Source organism: Mytilus trossulus, chromosome 3 (genome assembly GCF_036588685.1).
Source record: "Mytilus trossulus isolate FHL-02 chromosome 3, PNRI_Mtr1.1.1.hap1, whole genome shotgun sequence".
Lineage (NCBI taxonomy): Eukaryota > Metazoa > Mollusca > Bivalvia > Mytilida > Mytilidae > Mytilus > Mytilus trossulus.
The window spans coordinates 62161333-62180522 of NC_086375.1; the positions used below are offsets into that span (position 1 = coordinate 62161333).

The following is a 19190-nucleotide window of genomic DNA, read 5'->3' on the forward strand; positions in this document are numbered from 1 at the left end:
GATTAGCCTTGTTTATGAAATAGTCATTGGTTTGTTACCTTATTTTTGAATAAGTAAAAAAGAAACAAGGGAAGCAGTCAAAACTATAAGTCGAAGTAAGACAGACAACACTATGGCTTCAATAAAAAAAAAAGGAGCAAAGGAGAAAAGGAACCGTCAACATAACGCTCAAAAGGAATCTAGCGGATTTCGAATCAGAATTAAACCTTTTAAAACTTGCATATTTTGTTAGCTATTATTTGTGTGTTTCTCTGTCCTATTTGTTCTCCCATTTATTTGTAATGTAGTCCTATCAAGTAATGTTGTCATTTTAATGCCATATTTAACATTGCCATAAAAGCGATAGGTTTGGCATGCCACAAAACAAGGTTCAACCCACCATTTTTTTATGTCCTGTACCAAATCAGGAAAATGGCATTTGTTATACAGTTCGTTTCTGTGTGTGTTACATTTTAATGTTGTGTTTCTGTTGTGTCGTAGTTCTCTTTTTATATTTGATTTGTTTCCCTCAGTTTTAGTTTGTAACCCGGATTTTTTTTTTCTCAATTGGTTTATGAATTTCGAACAGCGGTATACTGCTGTTGTCTTTATTAAGAGGACAATACTCTTTTGCCATGGCTCTACCAGTATGTTTTTGACTTATGACTTTGAATACTCCTTTGGTATCTTTCGTCCCTCTTTTAAGTTATATCGTAGCTTTCTCATACAAAAAAACATTAGCTTTCATGAAACAATGCACAGCTAGTAGATGTATAGAAAATGTATGTATCATAAACCCTATTTGATATAAAACCATATTCATAAAATGGGTTGCAAAACTTAACTGTATAGTTATCTGTCCATCCGTACAGATACATTATGTTGCGCATTTAACCACAGGTAATCTTGGTTTTCATGAAATGTCGCATTTACCAAAAAGTGACATTTAATACAAGAAGGATCACGTCGTTACTACATTAAATCTGACTGCATGCGAAGTAGTAATCACTTTGTCCAACTGGACCAAAACAAATAAAATACAGTAAAGTTCTTATCTCAATAGTTATTTGTTAGACCTTTTTCGGTAAAGCAATATTACTACAATAAGTCTACTCTAACTTCAACCAAGGTCATATGTAAAAATTGAAATCACGTTTTCAATAAGGTACCGTCACGATTTGGTTACAGTACCTCGACTATACCCACAAATGACACCTTTCTCTTTCATATATAATACGAGTCGACATTGATTAACCTGGCAGCGTCACAAAGTTGACTTAATCTTTATTTATTTTGTCTTATCTTAGGCAAATCAACGCTTCTAAAGGCAGACTTGATATTTCGTCAGTATTTGAAAACATAGCATTTCGTTTATTTATACAATGTACTTAAGGATGTACTTAGGTGAGGTAAGGTGAAAATTAATAAATTAAGAAGTTAAAATAGATACTGTAAGCTGGTAGAGCATCAATTAAGGATAAAAATAAGCTAAAAAATATTGATAGGTCATGGACCTCTTTTTCGAGATATTTGAGATTTAAAATATGGCGGGAAAAGGCTGACTCGGACTTATACCTTATATTTGCATTGGTATTATTAGGTCTCAAAACAAAAAAAAGAAAATTAAGAATCTTCTAAAATTTTGGTAAATGACCTTTCATAAGCTATTAAGTCTTACATGAAAAAATAAATGGGTGTTTTGGGGCAAAATATTTTACATAATATTGTATGGAAAAACACCAAGAAGTCCGAACATTTGACACAAATTCCAAAACCTCATCTAAGTACATCCTTAAATACATATTTATCATATTTACTTTAATACTTGTGTATCTTTGTTATACATTTGTTTGTTTTTTGTTTTGATTGAGATTATAACACGGTAATGATGGCTGTATTCCTATTTTGACAATTTTACCTATTATGTCTGTTTTGTTCACACATCGTTATAAAAATAATGGAATTTGATGCGAGTGTCATACACGTGAGAGGTTTAGCGCTATAAGACCATGTTCAGTTCACCATTTTCTATATTTGAGAATGCCTGAGGAATATGACAGATGTGGTCCATTCGTATGATGTGTTTAATCATTTGAATTTGCCATTTGATTCTGGACTTTCCGTTTTGAATTTTCCTCGCAGTTCAGTATTTTTGTTATTTTACTGTTTACACATATATACATGAATTATTCATGTTGACTTCAAATATATTAAAGATGCACAAATTAGGTGTTTTTCTCTGTTTGTTAAAAGGGAAAAACGAGTTCATGCATATATATATATCGATATGAAAGCTTCTTTTAACGCATCAAGATATTTATTTTCAACTTAAAACAATGTACACAGGAGTCGCTTTATTCTTATTCTTTCAATTCTTTCTATTGTTTTCTTTATTCTTGTATGAACTTCAAAATGTGTAAGTTTTAAACTTGTCATTTTTAAAAGGTTATATAAAAACTCACTAGTATACGACTTCAGTTCAATATTGTTCTTCTTCTCTGTTGTATTTTGCAAAGCCAACGTAGAAAACAATTGTTCTTAAACATGCAGTCAATCCTATATACAATGACCCATTGCATAATCTACGTGTTAATAAATGTAAGTACACGTTAAAATTAAAACAGTCTTCTTAAACAAACATGAAAACATATTAAATACGCTCATACCAGTAGGCAGGTAAGACTTACATCATTTCCATCATATTTTCTGTGAATAACAATCAACTATGGATATGTCGGATTCGAATGAGTATATGTTTAAGGATGCTAATCGCCGCCATGCTAAAAGAAAGATCTGGATATGTGGTGTTGTGACCATCATTGTAGGGTTTGTCATAGGCATACTGGTTGGAAGATTTGTAACATGTCCAGAGGATAATGAGGCTCCAAAACAGGACGGTACATTTCTACCAGGTGTTTCAGATTGTATCATAAGAGATGGTGACCCCAAAATAAGCGAGAAGATATTAAATGGCATACGAGCAGAAAATATCAGAGAATACCTAAGGTAGGTTTCCCTTACAATGAACAAAGCATAGATTCGGTGCGTTTTGATTACAAAAAGAAACGAAAACTATACTTAGCTTCACATTATATTTTATATTCAAGTATTATTAACAAGAGGTCAATTATAAACAAGTCCCACTACGAGTAACAATTATTTGAAAGTGCTTTAGGACATTTTTTTAAATTCGAATACTGATTCAGAATACTCTTTTATTGCAATGTTATAAACCCATTGTTCAATCAGTTCCACACGTTTTATTTCTCCCAATCGTAGACTCTTTTAAATACCGGTAGAATCAACACTTCATTTGTTCATATTGATAAGAATTTTTTTTTATAAAAGGCGGCCTTTCTTTTAAGAACATGATGATAGAAACACGACTGAGGATAAAGATATTTGAATAATACATTTACTGAATGTGTTGTATCTTTGTAATCCTTTATAAATTTACATGTATAAACCACTAAGGCCGTGTTCACATTGACCTAAATTCGGTGTTGTGTTAGTGTAACTCACACGTAAACTAAACACAATTGCGTTCCCAATTGATAAAACTCAATGTTTACATGTAGTTTAAATCATGTTTTACCTACACACAGTCGATAGTTCTAATATAGATAGTAAGAATTCATTAAATGCAATTTCGTATCCTTCATTTATCATGCTTTTTACCTCAATATATGAGTAAATTGTTGAAAGACAACACCGTTTTTCCTTAATCATTAAAATCTATCATATTCAAATAACCATATGTTTATGGTATGGTAAATTAGATTTTGAATCACACAATCATATCATTCATCGTTCAATGTGATACGATAAATATCTCTCCCGGGAAATTTATAAGGGCCAATACTAAAAAGGTAAAGGTTCTTTTATCATCGTTGTTATCATTTAAGCTCTATCCACTTCTCCTTTGTAATAAACCGTGTACATTGATTCAAATATTTTTCATCAAATCATTCAAAATTTCACAACCAATGTTTCATTTTTTCATTCACAAAAGTTTCAAATCGGATGTGTATCGAATTAATGGCTTTTATTGAAATTGTTATAATAAGGAATAACCTCGTTTTCGGCTTTACCAAGTGTGTAGAATTAAGACACTACCGTGTTTTTACCTCCAAATTAAAGAGTTCAAGTGCTGCCATTGGTCAAGAATGATGTATTCGGAATGGACGTGACTTAAATCTTCCGGCAGATGGTGCAACATTGTTTTCACAAATATTGGCTCAATCCGCCAAGGGTGAAGAGAGCGGTAGTGGATCGTAACCCTTGGCTAGCGAAGATGGTTAAATACATCTTCGCTAGCAAAGGGTTACGATCCACTCCCACTCTCTTCACCCTTGGCGGATTGAGATAAAATTTCGGAGACACAGGGTAAGGATTTTTATTGGTTGCAGTCGAAACTCGCTGCATCCAATCAAAAATTGCCTTTAACATGATCACGTGTAAATGTAGAAAGTGTTTGTGAACAATTGCCACGTGTTTATTAATCAACAAATCTTTACATCCCTAAACATACGACTATATTTAGTGACAACTTGAATGTTTTTAATCAACTTATAGAAGTTCCTGTGTATGTTTCATGCACAAATGTATGAATGTTGACGTATGATTTCGTTTCCGGCTTTACCAAGTGTGTAGAATCTAGACACTACCGTGTTTTTACCTCCAAATTGAAGAGTTCAAGTGCTTCCATTAGTCAAGAATAATGTATTCGGAATGGACGTGACTTAAATCTTCCGGCAGATGGCGCAACATTGTTTTCACAAATGTTGGCTCAATCCGCCAAAGGTGAAGAGAGCGGGAGTGTATCGTAACCCTTGGCTAGCGAAGATGGTTAAATAAAGAGGGTGTTTGTTTTATTTTTCGCACACACATATGACAAAGAAATATTTTCTTCGTTTAGTATTGAACATTTTTGCCCATTTGAAATTTTTGATAACCTGGCCCGAATTCTAAGTTCAGACATGGTGAATTATAGATTCGTTTTATAGTCTAGAATGATTATAGACACATGATCGCATTTTATTGCGTATTTGCATTTGCACACATAGGCACATGAGCATATTTACATGCGTGTACAAAATTCATGACTACATGCGTACGTGACGATAAATAGGCTTACTATTCAATTGTTTTAGAATATGCCTAAATATATTTTGAACAAGAAAGGTTGTATATTATATTATACTATTATCTTTCCTGTTGTTCCAGAGACCTATCAGCAAATCCTCACCTTGCTGGAACTCCTGCCGACTGGGAACAAGCCAACGATTTACGCAATTTTTGGACAGACAATGGGTTGGACGAGGTATTTATCAGTGAATATGACGTGTTGTTGTCATATCCTAATACAACAGATGAAGATAATATGAACCAGATACAGATCGTCGACAACAGTACCGGAAATATCATCTATAAATCACCATTGTACGAGGATATATTAGATGAATCGGAAAACAAGTCAAATGTTGTTCCCCCTTTTAATGCTTATTCTAAATCAGGAACTGTTGAATCGGTAAGAAAAATGGCCAATAAAACCCTGAACTAAACACCAATCTTCATGTTTGCATAATTGATTGAGTTTTTTTGTAGGTTTAACGCATATTCATCACGTTGTTACAATGACATATGTACGTAACTCGACGTACGGACCTAAAGGGACTGGTTATTAGATGTTTTTGTAAAATGAAAGAAAAAAAACCAACAGTTTAAGAACAATGAGGTTGATTGAAGCATACGTTTATACCGGATCTTTTCATAATCTATGCATCATTATAATAAAAAGAAACTGATTTAGTAAGTGTAATCACGCGGGGTAAACCATCTACTCTCAACCAAATGGTTAAGCTAGAAATAAGTTTACTGGCACTTCTTGTTGAGCTTTTCTGGTTCAAAATATCCAAAATAAAGATAGGGTATGTCAAAAGTTCTTCAATTTACTGAAAATCAATGAACTTTTTGTAAAATAGGAGAATGTCATGGCATCGATAATTGAATTATAGTGTATACAAAGGACAAATATAATTTAAAATGATATCGGAATTGCTTTTCTCTGGCAGGTAAGTATGGCCGCTAGTAACTGCGTACAATACTAGTCAATTTAGATCAAATAGACAATAGAGATTTAAATTTAGTTCCTGGTGAATAGCTGGAGCATACGTGGTGACAACGTGTATATAAGGGTCCTCTGTTTAATTTTTTGGAGGAATCGAAGATGAGAAAGAGATATGTGAAACGTTAAACGGTTTTTGTTATTCTAGGAAGATAAGGCAGATGTTGGTATATTATTGGATTATTAATATTTTTGTCCGCAAAGTATAGGACACTGTTGTGTTATACTCCACCATCATTGCAATATCAAAACCATTAAAAGATGCATTAAAAGAGCATACTTCAGTAAAAAGTAAATTACTATTGGATAGCTTTTTAACTATATAAAATCATGACAAAAAAAAAAGATTTTTTTGTTTGTTTTCAGAATCAGTTAATTTATGTTAACTATGGAAGAATTGAGGATTATACACATTTAGACAGTGTAAATATCAATGTATCCGGGAAGATAGTAATTGCAAGATATGGGAAGATATTTCGAGGAGATAAAGTAAGAACCCGTGTAACGTATATTGAAACTAAAGACTGTAAATAAAATAGATATGGAGTAAAGGGTCACTGAAACAACAACAATAAACAATATTAAACTTTAAACATTTACTTCTGAGCTTGTATTCACAACAAATAGGTTACAGACCCACAAAATATCAAACAGTAAAACATTGACCGCTGTAAATTTATTTTCCTTCTTAATTTAGTGTCTTTAAGATTCATTCTAGGTATGGAAAAAGAGGTAAAATGATGAGAAATCCGTAAAGTGTTTGTTAAATCATCGTTTTACATACTTGTGATCTGTGTTTAAAAAGTCATATTAAAAATGCTTCAGATCCAATGTGAGATCTAGGGTTGCATGAAAAAGTAAAATGACAAAAACAAATAATCTCCGAGGTAAATTCAAAACGGAAAGTCCCTAATGAAATGGAAAAATCAAAAACTCACATCAAACGAATCAATAACAACTGTCATAATCCTGACTTGGTGCAGGCATTTTCTTATGTTGAAAATGGTGGATTTTATCTAGATTTATCGCTAGCTTAACCTCTCATGTTTTTGACAGTCACGCAAATTCCATTACATTAACAACGATGCGTGAACAAAACGAACAGACGCCTCCGGGTGCGGGAATTTCTCGCTACATTGAAGACCTGTTGGTGACCTTCTGCTGTTGTATTTTTCTTTGGTCGGGTTGTTGTCTCTTTGACACATTCCCCATTTCTATTCTCAATTTTATAAAAGGTAAAAATGTAAAACAACAGCAGGCAACATTGTGTTATAATCTTATTCACTAAAACAAATGTTACAAAGAAGCACAAAATGGCATATAGACCAAAATATTAGCAAAAATTAAAGACCGAAATACACAAATTTATTTACCACAGTACAAAAACACAATAACGGAATGTATAAGTACAGAGCTACGTTATATATGTAAAAAAGAAACATTAAAAGGCATATAGATAAAGCACATAGCAAAAATGAAAGACAAACAACACACAAGTTTTACGATAGCACATTATTGCCACTTTTTTTCAATTTTCCCGTTGTTATAGAAAACGCTAAATATCAATTAGAAGATGTGGTATGAGTGTCAATGAGATAATTTTCCATTGCAGTCAAAATGTGTAAAAAGTAAATAATTAAATAATTATAGGTCAAAGGATTGCCTAATTTGTAAACGTCTTTAATATTATATTCATGTGTTATGGTAAAGAAAATTAATCACCACCTTTATTTATTCGATTTGATTTTGTTCAACGTAATCTGTACTTATGTATGTTTGAAGTTGGATTCAAAACAAACTGGACATATATATATATATATTATAGTTAATTGCTATTAATAAGTATTGCAATGTGCATTGTGTTTAAATGTAATATCAGTATTTAGTTCTATTATAATCTTAAATCAATCTTTATTCTATCTTACTTTTGAGATATAGTGTTTCAAATGTGACGTCATTTTTGTACTGTTTCAGAAATTGATGTGTCGTAATTTTTGTGCCTTTTCACCACTTCGAATGTGACGTCATTTTATGATTTTTGCGTAGAGGCCTGGACTAAGTCGGATGTGTCAATATTTCTGTGATGGACTTTGTATTATATATTTGGGTTTTGTTTTCTGTAATTAGTTAATACTTTAGTTTCATTATGTCTATCTTTTATATTCATTCGGTAAACTTTACTGTTTGCAATAGCATAAATTGTTCTATAAAATAATAAGGATGTTTTATCCAAAGCATAACAACATAGCCGTATTTGACACAACCATTTTCAACTTTTGATCTTCAGTGCTGTATAACTTTGTACTTGTTTTCACTTTCGAGCTTTTATATTCGGGCGTCACTGGTGAGTCTTGTGTGGACGAGGCGCGTTTTTGGCGTATTGAATTTTAAACCTGATGCCTTTTGTAATCTATTAATAATGTGTTTCTTTGTCTAATACGTTCTCCTATTTATTTGTATTGTAGTCCCGTAATATCATGTTGTCATTTCAATGTTATATTTAACATTGCCATTAAAGTGCGAGGTTTGGCATGCCACAAAACCAGGTTCAACCCACCATTTTAATCCTTAAACATATACTGTACCAAGTCAGGAAAATGACCATTGTTATAGTATAGTTCGTTTCTGTGTGTGTAACATTTTAACATTGTGTTTCCGTTGTGTCGTTTATTTTCTTTTATATTTGAGTGTGAATTCACATTACTATAAGACGTTCATTCAGTCATTCATTCATATCTTTATTTCCTCTATTAAGAGATCCAATGAACAATCATATATGTAAACAGATCAAATTACAAAAGTTTTCAAAACATGATAATAACACAATATAATATTACAATATGTACAATAACAAAATAAAGTTCTGTGCTTATTTATATAACTGAAGAAAATTTTGACAAAAATTGCTCTCACTAACGACGGTTCATGCACTGGCACATTAACGAATCGTTGTTCTCCTTAATCTACTATATGCAGCGACACAGTGTGCAACGTGCACATGACAAAGATTATGAAAACTGTCCGTGTCTATATTGCTTGTTGTTACGTGCTTCCCCAAGAGAATGCAATATAACTCTTCATTTTCGTATGAATAAAGTTCCACAAATAAATGCAATGGCAATTTTTCAATTATAAACTCCCACCACATATCTCTGATTAAATGAATTCAACTACAGCTACAACATGCATGTACATATACATCTAAAAACTGAGTGTTACATAATTCGCATGTACCTGCAGTGGTATTTGGAATGTCGGTTAGCAGTTTTGTATTATATAAGAGTTTACGATTTCTCTGGATGATTTAGAACTTTTCCAGAAATCTGGAACCCTAACCGATAGGTGAACACTTCTAAAACGAGAAAAGTTATTATCGTTATGTAAACGCCGAGTCCATTCGTCAGTTTTTACTTTGTCAACTGTATTTTTCACTATAGCTTTCCAAGATTGCTTCGTTGGAAAAACTCCCTCTCGCAAAAAGTCAAGCATATAGGAATGAAGGCTATATTTATACAAAATGTTCTATCTCAAATTTATATTTGTTATTCTCATCGGATTTTGTCTAATGCTTAGTCCGTTTTTGTGTGTGTTACATTTTAATGTTGTGTCGTTGTACTCCTCTTATATTTAATGCGTTTCCCTCGGTTTTAGAGTGTTACCCCAATTTTGTTTTTTGTCCAAAGATTTACGAGTTTTGAACAGCGGTATACTACTGTTGCCTTTATCTTCCACACGAAGCTGTTGGTCACACAGAGCAGCATGATATAAATGTCCCAAAACATTACTAGGTTTTTTATCATAAAAAAAAAACTTCAAATATTTTAATGACTTTTTGATACTTAAACCCAGTTTGGCACATTGTCTTTTCATATTGTAGGCAAATCTAGCTTATATGCATGGGGCCATAGGAATTATATTATACTCGGATCCTGAAGACTATGCTATGGGACAAACTGATAGTTTACACGTATATCCTCACGACTGGTGGCTTCCGGCCTCAGGGGTACAACGCGGAACCATATTTCTGAGGTCTGGAGATCCTTTAACACCTGGATATCCAGCAACAGGTACCGACTTATTTTACCATCAAAAGTTAAATTGTTTTTCATCACTTAAACAATTTGCTGTATCTTATATCTAAACTCAATTTAAAACATCTTCTAAAGTTCTTTATCGTCTGATTTTTATGAAATTTTACAATTAAATACAGAAATAATTGTAGTTTCTTTATCTGTCATTTTTTTAAATTTCAATGTATTTGTATATTACTATTTGTATTCAAAACTATGTGTCTAAAGAAACTATTTGGAAAAATAACACTTAACTTCAATTATTTTTTGATAATGGCATGTCACAAAAAAAAATAATAATAACCATACGGGTTATGTTCTTCTCATATATTTTATGATAGTATGATACTAAACCCCTAACGGGAGGGATTGTACCTGCTATTCATATGATGAAGACATAATCTTTCAATCAGTTTAATTGAGGTCTGGAGCTGGCATGTCATTTAACTGCTAGTAGTCTGTTGTTATTTATGTATTATTGTCATTTTATTTATTTTCTTTTGTTACATCTTTTGACATCGGACTCGGACTTCTCTTGAACTGAATTTTAATGTGCGTATTGTTATTCTTTTACTTTTCTACATTGGCTAGAGGTATAGGGGTAGGGTTGAGATCTCATAAACATGTTTAACCCCGCCGCAATTTTGCGCCTGTCCCAAGTCAGGAGCCTCTGGCCTTTGTTAGTCTTGTATGATTTTAAATTTTAGTTTCTTGTGTATAATTCGGAGTTTAGTATGACGTCCATTATCACTGTACTATTATGCATATTTTAGGGGCCAGCTGAAGGACACCTACGGGTGCGGGAATACTCGCTACATTGAAGACCCATTGGTTGCCTTCGGCTGTTGTTTGCTCTATGGTCGGGTGGTTGTCGCTTTGACATATTCACCATTTCCTTTCTCAATTTTATACAAATGATGAATATTGGTATGTCCAAAATGAAATGATTTTTTTACCATTTTCTACCTTTAAAGACTTATATGACACCCTTCTAAATACGTTTTTTTTACTTTATTAGATACTGCATACCGTCTAGGAGAGGATGAACCCGAAGCTGGTTTACCAAAGATTATAACACACCCTGTTGGATATGGCGTCGCCGAAAACATACTGCAGTAAGTTCGCCATTTGTATAATACTTGTTACGTGTTTGATCTTTACTAGCTGACATTTTATATTAATTTTTTTTTTGCGCCTGACCCAAGTCAAGAGCCTCTGGCCTTTCTTAGTCTTGTTTTATCTTTAATTTTAGTTTCTTGTGTACAATTTGGAGTTTTATATGGCGTTCATTATCACTGAACTAGTATATATATTTGTTTAGAGGCCAGCTGAAGGACGCTTCCGGGTGCGGGAATTTCTCGCTGCATTGAAGACCTGTTGGCGACCTTCTGCTGTTGTCTGTTCTATGGTCGGGTTGTTGTCTCTTTGACACATTCCCCATTTCCATTCCCAATATAACGTATTCTTATCAAAAATATTAAGAATTGTACATACACAGTATATCAGTTGACAATATTGCAGTTTACCCCTAAACAGACGTATGTATACAGTACGTCTCTTCCTCGGGCCTTATATATTTTTTATTAAAATCTATTTTTGTAGTTATACCGAATCACCTTGCTTTCAAGAAATTATTATGAAAATCAGTCAGGCAAAGATGACCTTATTAAGATAGATTTATTTTTAATGTTCTTTTTAATTATAATAACTCATGTCTTGAAGTACTAACTACTACTAAATAGAGTTTGAAGTTCTAGTAATATATATATCTTTAGCTTTTATATGTTTGTATTTCAGCATTAATTAATTAGGCTCTTCTAATATAAAATCAAAAGAAGTCGAAGGATTTGAATGAATAATGGACATTTCAATTTGATTGCAGACAGATGACTGGTGATAACGTTCCATCTGAGTGGGAAGGTAAGGTGCCAAACGTCACTTACAGATATGGTGGACAACTGACCAATTCAACATGGTAACAAGTTCTATATAATAATATTTTTTGCATTTTGGTATTTATAGAGATTCGTGGTTTACATATTTACTTCGAACTTAATTTTTCTAAAGTGTTATACTGAAGTCAACGTCGGAAATCAGCTTGTCTGGGTTAAAGATAAGAGAAAAGATACCCTGGGACACCAAAATGTTAATAATTGTAGCAGAATATTTGTATATACCAAGAAGAACACCCTACAATAATACAATTTTTAATAAGGAGCCTGTAAGAGTTTGACATAATCCATTATATTTACTTGATTCATCATCGCAAAGTATTTTATTTTTGTAACACAGAAAGTTGACAGTCGTTTGCCGATGTTCATATTTCGTTTATTGATTGGGTATAGACAAATAAAGGTAAAAAATATCCGAGGGAATCAAAACTTGACGTCCAAGAGGGAATCAGATGCACTCTTCAAAGAGTGAAAACGGGTGCGTCAATAGGAAGATAATAAATCACATAATACAAATATAACAGAATCAAAACTCTCACTTAGAATATAAAATACTATGCTTGTTAACCTTACCAAAATGTAAGATAGTAAGAAAATGAAAATAAGAAATGTTACTTCATGTAACTATTTAAAAGAAAAGAAATGTTTCTTTATGATAGTTGAGTATTAATCAATTAATAAATACATGTTTCAAAGGTTATTCTTGTCATATTTTGTGTTTCTACAGGAGAGTGAAAATGAGGATATCTACAACAAATAAAAGAGCCAAAACTTACAATGTAATAGGAATAATAAGGGGAGCTATTGAACCAGGTATACATTGCTTTTATCGAAATATTTTCAGATTGTAAATCATATATGATTTTCTTGTTTCATACATATATTTTACCTTGTTTCTATAAAAAATCCATGAAAACATATTATATTAACACATATTGTGTATGTTATAAGACAGGTACGTACTTATGGGTAACCACAGAGACGCTTGGGTGTTTGGTGCAATCGATCCTTCTAGTGGCACAGCTGTAATGAAGGAGGTGTCACGTGTCATGGGACAACTGGTTAAAAGAAGTAAGTCACTTTTCTTTAACTGCAATAGTTTCTAACTAAGCTTATAATGTTTGATGCAACAAATATTTTGTATAGTTTGACCATTCATAAAGATATGCAATTCCAAATGAAACAAAAGTATAGCGTTTGAACCACAGTTGTAACAAATAGTACTATCTTTGCGAGATGCCCATTTCAACCATCAATATCTCTTCAGTGATGATTTGGGCAAAAATATTAGAAAGTCAAAAGCTTTTAAAAAAATGTAGAACTATAAACCAAAAAGGACAAAACAAAGAAAAGCAAAAGCCAGGCAAGGAATCACAGCTTTGCAAGAGGGAGATACGTTCCTTAATTTTAAATGATTTTGTAACAGCAAATTTTAATACCATGATATCCGTATTTTCCTGCCAGTACCAAATTTCTGGCTACTGCGATGGTGATACCATCGGTGACTATCAGTCCATCAGCAGAGGTAAGTTTAAGTTACTTTTTGTCAAATTTCATCACGACTGACAAAATATATATTTTATGAATGATTGTCATCGCTTTTTTCATCTCTGAAATAGTCATGGTCTCGTCCGATCTTTCCATTTATGGCCTCCGTTAAATTTGCTTTGCTGCGAAGTATTCTACTGAAAGTGTATACCGAAATACTAATTTAATTTAAACAGCCAATTTATTTCAAATTTGTCAAAATAAGATACACAAATTGCTGATGAATTATACACTTGCAATAATTCGACTTCTTTGAATTCGTATTCATTAGATCTTTTATTTAACACCTCAGCTGTAGATGGGATTAGCATGTATTCTACTATTCAAAGGAAATGTAAAAATTGAAAATGAAACAAGGATAAATCATTTTTATTGACAGATTCGCCATTTCCATTCCCAATATAACGTATTCTTATCAAAAATATTAAGAATTGTACATACACAGTATATCAGTTGACAATATTGCAGTTTACCCCTAAACAGACGTATGTATACAGTACGTCTCTTCCTCGGACCTTATATATTTTTTATTAAAATCTATTTTTGTAGTTATACCGAATCACCTTGCTTTCAAGAAATTATTATGAAAATCAGTCAGGCAAAGATGACCTTATTAAGATAGATTTATTTTTAATGTTCTTTTTAATTATAATAACTCATGTCTTGAAGTACTAACTACTACTAAATAGAGTTTGAAGTTCTAGTAATATATATATCTTTAGCTTTTATATGTTTGTATTTCAGCATTAATTAATTAGGCTCTTCTAATATAAAATCAAAAGAAGTCGAAGGATTTGAATGAATAATGGACATTTCAATTTGATTGCAGACAGATGACTGGTGATAACGTTCCATCTGAGTGGGAAGGTAAGGTGCCAAACGTCACTTACAGATATGGTGGACAACTGACCAATTCAACATGGTAACAAGTTCTATATAATAATATTTTTTGCATTTTGGTATTTATAGAGATTCGTGGTTTACATATTTACTTCGAACTTAATTTTTCTAAAGTGTTATACTGAAGTCAACGTCGGAAATCAGCTTGTCTGGGTTAAAGATAAGAGAAAAGATACCCTGGGACACCAAAATGTTAATAATTGTAGCAGAATATTTGTATATACCAAGAAGAACACCCTACAATAATACAATTTTTAATAAGGAGCCTGTAAGAGTTTGACATAATCCATTATATTTACTTGATTCATCATCGCAAAGTATTTTATTTTTGTAACACAGAAAGTTGACAGTCGTTTGCCGATGTTCATATTTCGTTTATTGATTGGGTATAGACAAATAAAGGTAAAAAATATCCGAGGGAATCAAAACTTGACGTCCAAGAGGGAATCAGATGCACTCTTCAAAGAGTGAAAACGGGTGCGTCAATAGGAAGATAATAAATCACATAATACAAATATAACAGAATCAAAACTCTCACTTAGAATATAAAATACTATGCTTGTTAACCTTACCAAAATGTAAGATAGTAAGAAAATGAAAATAAGAAATGTTACTTCATGTAACTATTTAAAAGAAAAGAAATGTTTCTTTATGATAGTTGAGTATTAATCAATTAATAAATACATGTTTCAAAGGTTATTCTTGTCATATTTTGTGTTTCTACAGGAGAGTGAAAATGAGGATATCTACAACAAATAAAAGAGCCAAAACTTACAATGTAATAGGAATAATAAGGGGAGCTATTGAACCAGGTATACATTGCTTTTATCGAAATATTTTCAGATTGTAAATCATATATGATTTTCTTGTTTCATACATATATTTTACCTTGTTTCTATAAAAAATCCATGAAAACATATTATATTAACACATATTGTGTATGTTATAAGACAGGTACGTACTTATGGGTAACCACAGAGACGCTTGGGTGTTTGGTGCAATCGATCCTTCTAGTGGCACAGCTGTAATGAAGGAGGTGTCACGTGTCATGGGACAACTGGTTAAAAGAAGTAAGTCACTTTTCTTTAACTGCAATAGTTTCTAACTAAGCTTATAATGTTTGATGCAACAAATATTTTGTATAGTTTGACCATTCATAAAGATATGCAATTCCAAATGAAACAAAAGTATAGCGTTTGAACTACAGTTGTAACAAATAGTACTATCTTTGCGAGATGCCCATTTCAACCATCAATATCTCTTCAGTGATGATTTGGGCAAAAATATTAGAAAGTCAAAAGCTTTTAAAAAAATGTAGAACTATAAACCAAAAAGGACAAAACAAAGAAAAGCAAAAGCCAGACAAGGAATCACAGCTTTGCAAGAGGGAGATACGTTCCTTAATTTTAAATGATTTTGTAACAGCAAATTTTAATACCATGATATCCGTATTTTCCTGCCAGTACCAAATTTCTGGCTACTGCGATGGTGATACCATCGGTGACTATCAGTCCATCAGCAGAGGTAAGTTTAAGTTACTTTTTGTCAAATTTCATCACGACTGACAAAATATATATTATATGAATGATTGTCATCGCTTTTTTCATCTCTGAAATAGTCATGGTCTCGTCCGATCTTTCCATTTATGGCCTCCGTTAAATTTGCTTTGCTGCGAAGTATTCTACTGAAAGTGTATACCGAAATACTAATTTAATTTAAACAGCCAATTTATTTCAAATTTGTCAAAATAAGATACACAAATTGCTGATGAATTATACACTTGCAATAATTCGACTTCTTTGAATTCGTATTCATTAGATCTTTTATTTAACACCTCAGCTGTAGATGGGATTAGCATGTATTCTACTATTCAAAGGAAATGTAAAAATTGAAAATGAAACAAGGATAAATCATTTTTATTGACAGATTCGATCCACAAAACATCATTCTAGCACAAATAAAAACGATGATAAACATACCTACGATATGGAATCAAACAGACCTAGAACAACCCAATTGCACGGTGTCGCTATCAGCTTGTTATTCTATTCATGATTATGTTAGGTTATATGACCGTTCGCAGTCCTCGGAGGTCATCTCGATGGTTAAATAGATGACGTCAAGACATTAATGCACATGAAAATGTTGATATTTATTAGCGAGTGCGTGCATTGTTTATTGTACATGTTTTGTAAATTCTATAAACGTTTTAGTATGTTTTATATCGAATGTCAGAATTTGAGTTAAATCGGTGAACAAGAATTTTACCTTCTTTGTGGTAAATTTAAAATGGGTATATACCGTTTTCAGACAAATGGCGACCACGTCGATCAATAATATTTTGTAGCTGGGGAGCAGAAGAATATAAATTAGTTGGTTCTGTAGAATGGGTTGAGGTACATAACTTTGATATTCTGTGCTTTACGTCATTTTATTTTCTCCGAATACTAGTCATGTATATAAATACCGAGACAAATTAACTTGCGCATGCAGATCTTCTGAACAGAAAGATAAGAGCAAAGACAGATAAAAAGAAAACATCAGAGCTTCGAGTAAAAAGTAAAGGCAAACACAATGAATGTTAGGCGATGGGATATGAATCAATGTTTCAGTAATCCAACGACGCTGTAAAATAATAAAAAGACGTGTTAACAATAAGTCAAAAAATAAAGTCAACAGTAGTATACCGCTGTTCGAAAGTCATAAATCAATTGAATCGAAAACAAATTCGGGTTACAAACTAAAACCGAAGAAAACACATCAACTATAACAAAATACAAACGACAATGCAACACACACAGAAATGAATTTTAAGATAACAACTGCTATTTTCTTGACTTTGTACAAGACATTTCAACAAAAGATGGTGGGTTGAACTCTTACTCGCCAACACAAAATGAGGTTAATCATTAAACTTGAGTCATGAACAACAGATCACAAATATCCAACAAAATCATTGAATGAATATAAATGCTTATCATATATAAATAAAGGAAACTATAGTATGCCGCTGTTTCTTTTTTTTTTTTATTGAGGGTTTATTTCAGCAATATGTTAAAAATCTAGCGGAGAGATCACTTGCTTATCTAAATGTTGATAAAGCCTTGCAAGGTATGTAGCCAGTAGCAACTCACTGATTGAAAGTCGTTCATTGTGTATAAAATATTAGTGCTAAATATCAAGATTGCAATAAATTATGTAAAAATCCTTAATAGATTGCGTTTGAAATACAAAGAGGTAAATCAATGTAGTCATGTAAGTTTATGATACTAACTATTCTAGTCATGTATAAAAGAAGAGGGACTAAAGATTAACATATAAGTATTTAAGTTTAATGTATTTGTTATCTTGAAACATCGTCATTTGCGATTTCAAACTGCATTGACATTTGGAAGGTCATGATTTGGATCCTATCTTTATCATCAACAGATGCAACACTTTTTTTCTTATTCATCGCTAAATCAAGTAACGTAAAGTTCAAACAAAATAAACAATTAACGAAAATTGAACAACTGCATGAAATAATTGAAATGGTAAATTTTTAAATTTCATGACAAAAAGGTATACCAAAATGGTAAATTTGAATTGAAAACATCGCATTGACTAAAAAAATCTCGTTGTGAATATTTAACCAATAAATCGCAGAATATAAGATTTTTTTTGCATGCAAAGCGACGGAGTTTTTCTATTCATGCCACATTTTGCCCCATGATACATACAGAATAGAAAAACAAGGAAAATAAAAAAAAAACAGCTTACACACAGCAAATTGAAGAAGAAAAAAGGACATCGACTTATAGTATGATTTCCGAAAAGAAAGAAAAATTAAAAATTCGATGGAAAGTGTACACGATAATAGAGAATGATATTAGCTTCTATAGGACTTTGTCATGTTTTTATAGTGTGCAGACATGTAACCTTAGCATAAGAACAATATGAAGAAACTTAATATTTATAATAAAAGATATCATGGAAATTGTAACAGTATCAAATTACTGGCTAAAATTGTTATTATTACTATTGGGTCTGGAAAGATATTAACCAGTGGAAATAATACAAAAGGGACTTAAAAATTACAGTGGTAATTTTAGAAACATATATAATTTTTGGCTTATTGCTTATATTTTCTGTTTCATTTGATCTCTTATGAAGCGTTGTCTCATAGGCAATCACATCACAATTTTTTTATATTTATAGTAGTTTGTTAACGTAAAACACTGATTTGACTTTGTATTTTTGGTTCAAAAACTAGAGAATCCGAGTATCTGAATCATTAAGGACCATCATTGAAATTGGCCACAAGACATTCAAAACATGTGATATTTTAATATTTTACAAATATTTTCTGTTGTGAAATACTCTTTGACATGAGTCATATCACTAGAATTAGTTTCAAATAGAGTCGCGTGCATAGCTTGGTTAAATAAACTCAAAAATGATACCAGACACATAAAAGTGTATACCAGACATTTCGTCAATAAAGACTCACCAGTGATGCTAGAAAATTCAGTATTATAAGGAAAGTACAAGAGTTGAAGATCAATACGAACCCCAAATTCCGAAAGGTTTTTCCGAAGACAGCCCCGGTAATCTACTCCCGGTATAAACAATCCT

At 32.1% G+C, this 19190-nt stretch overlaps 1 protein-coding gene across 1 annotated transcript in view; it reads left to right on the plus strand.

Annotated features, from left to right (window-relative positions):
• Positions 1–2861: 2861 nt before the first annotated feature.
• Positions 2862–19190, plus strand: part of LOC134710935 (glutamate carboxypeptidase 2-like) — a 29047-nt gene continuing 12718 nt past the window's right edge. The window contains exons 1-10 of the mRNA XM_063571354.1: positions 2862–2985; positions 5206–5509; positions 6473–6595; positions 9984–10173; positions 11195–11291; positions 12059–12151; positions 12856–12941; positions 13080–13199; positions 16887–16972; positions 17624–17687. Coding sequence (XP_063427424.1) covers positions 5363–5509; positions 6473–6595; positions 9984–10173; positions 11195–11291; positions 12059–12151; positions 12856–12941; positions 13080–13199; positions 16887–16972; positions 17624–17687 — 1006 coding nt within the window. The 5' untranslated portion in view covers positions 2862–2985; positions 5206–5362. The remainder of the gene's footprint in view (positions 2986–5205; positions 5510–6472; positions 6596–9983; positions 10174–11194; positions 11292–12058; positions 12152–12855; positions 12942–13079; positions 13200–16886; positions 16973–17623; positions 17688–19190) is intronic.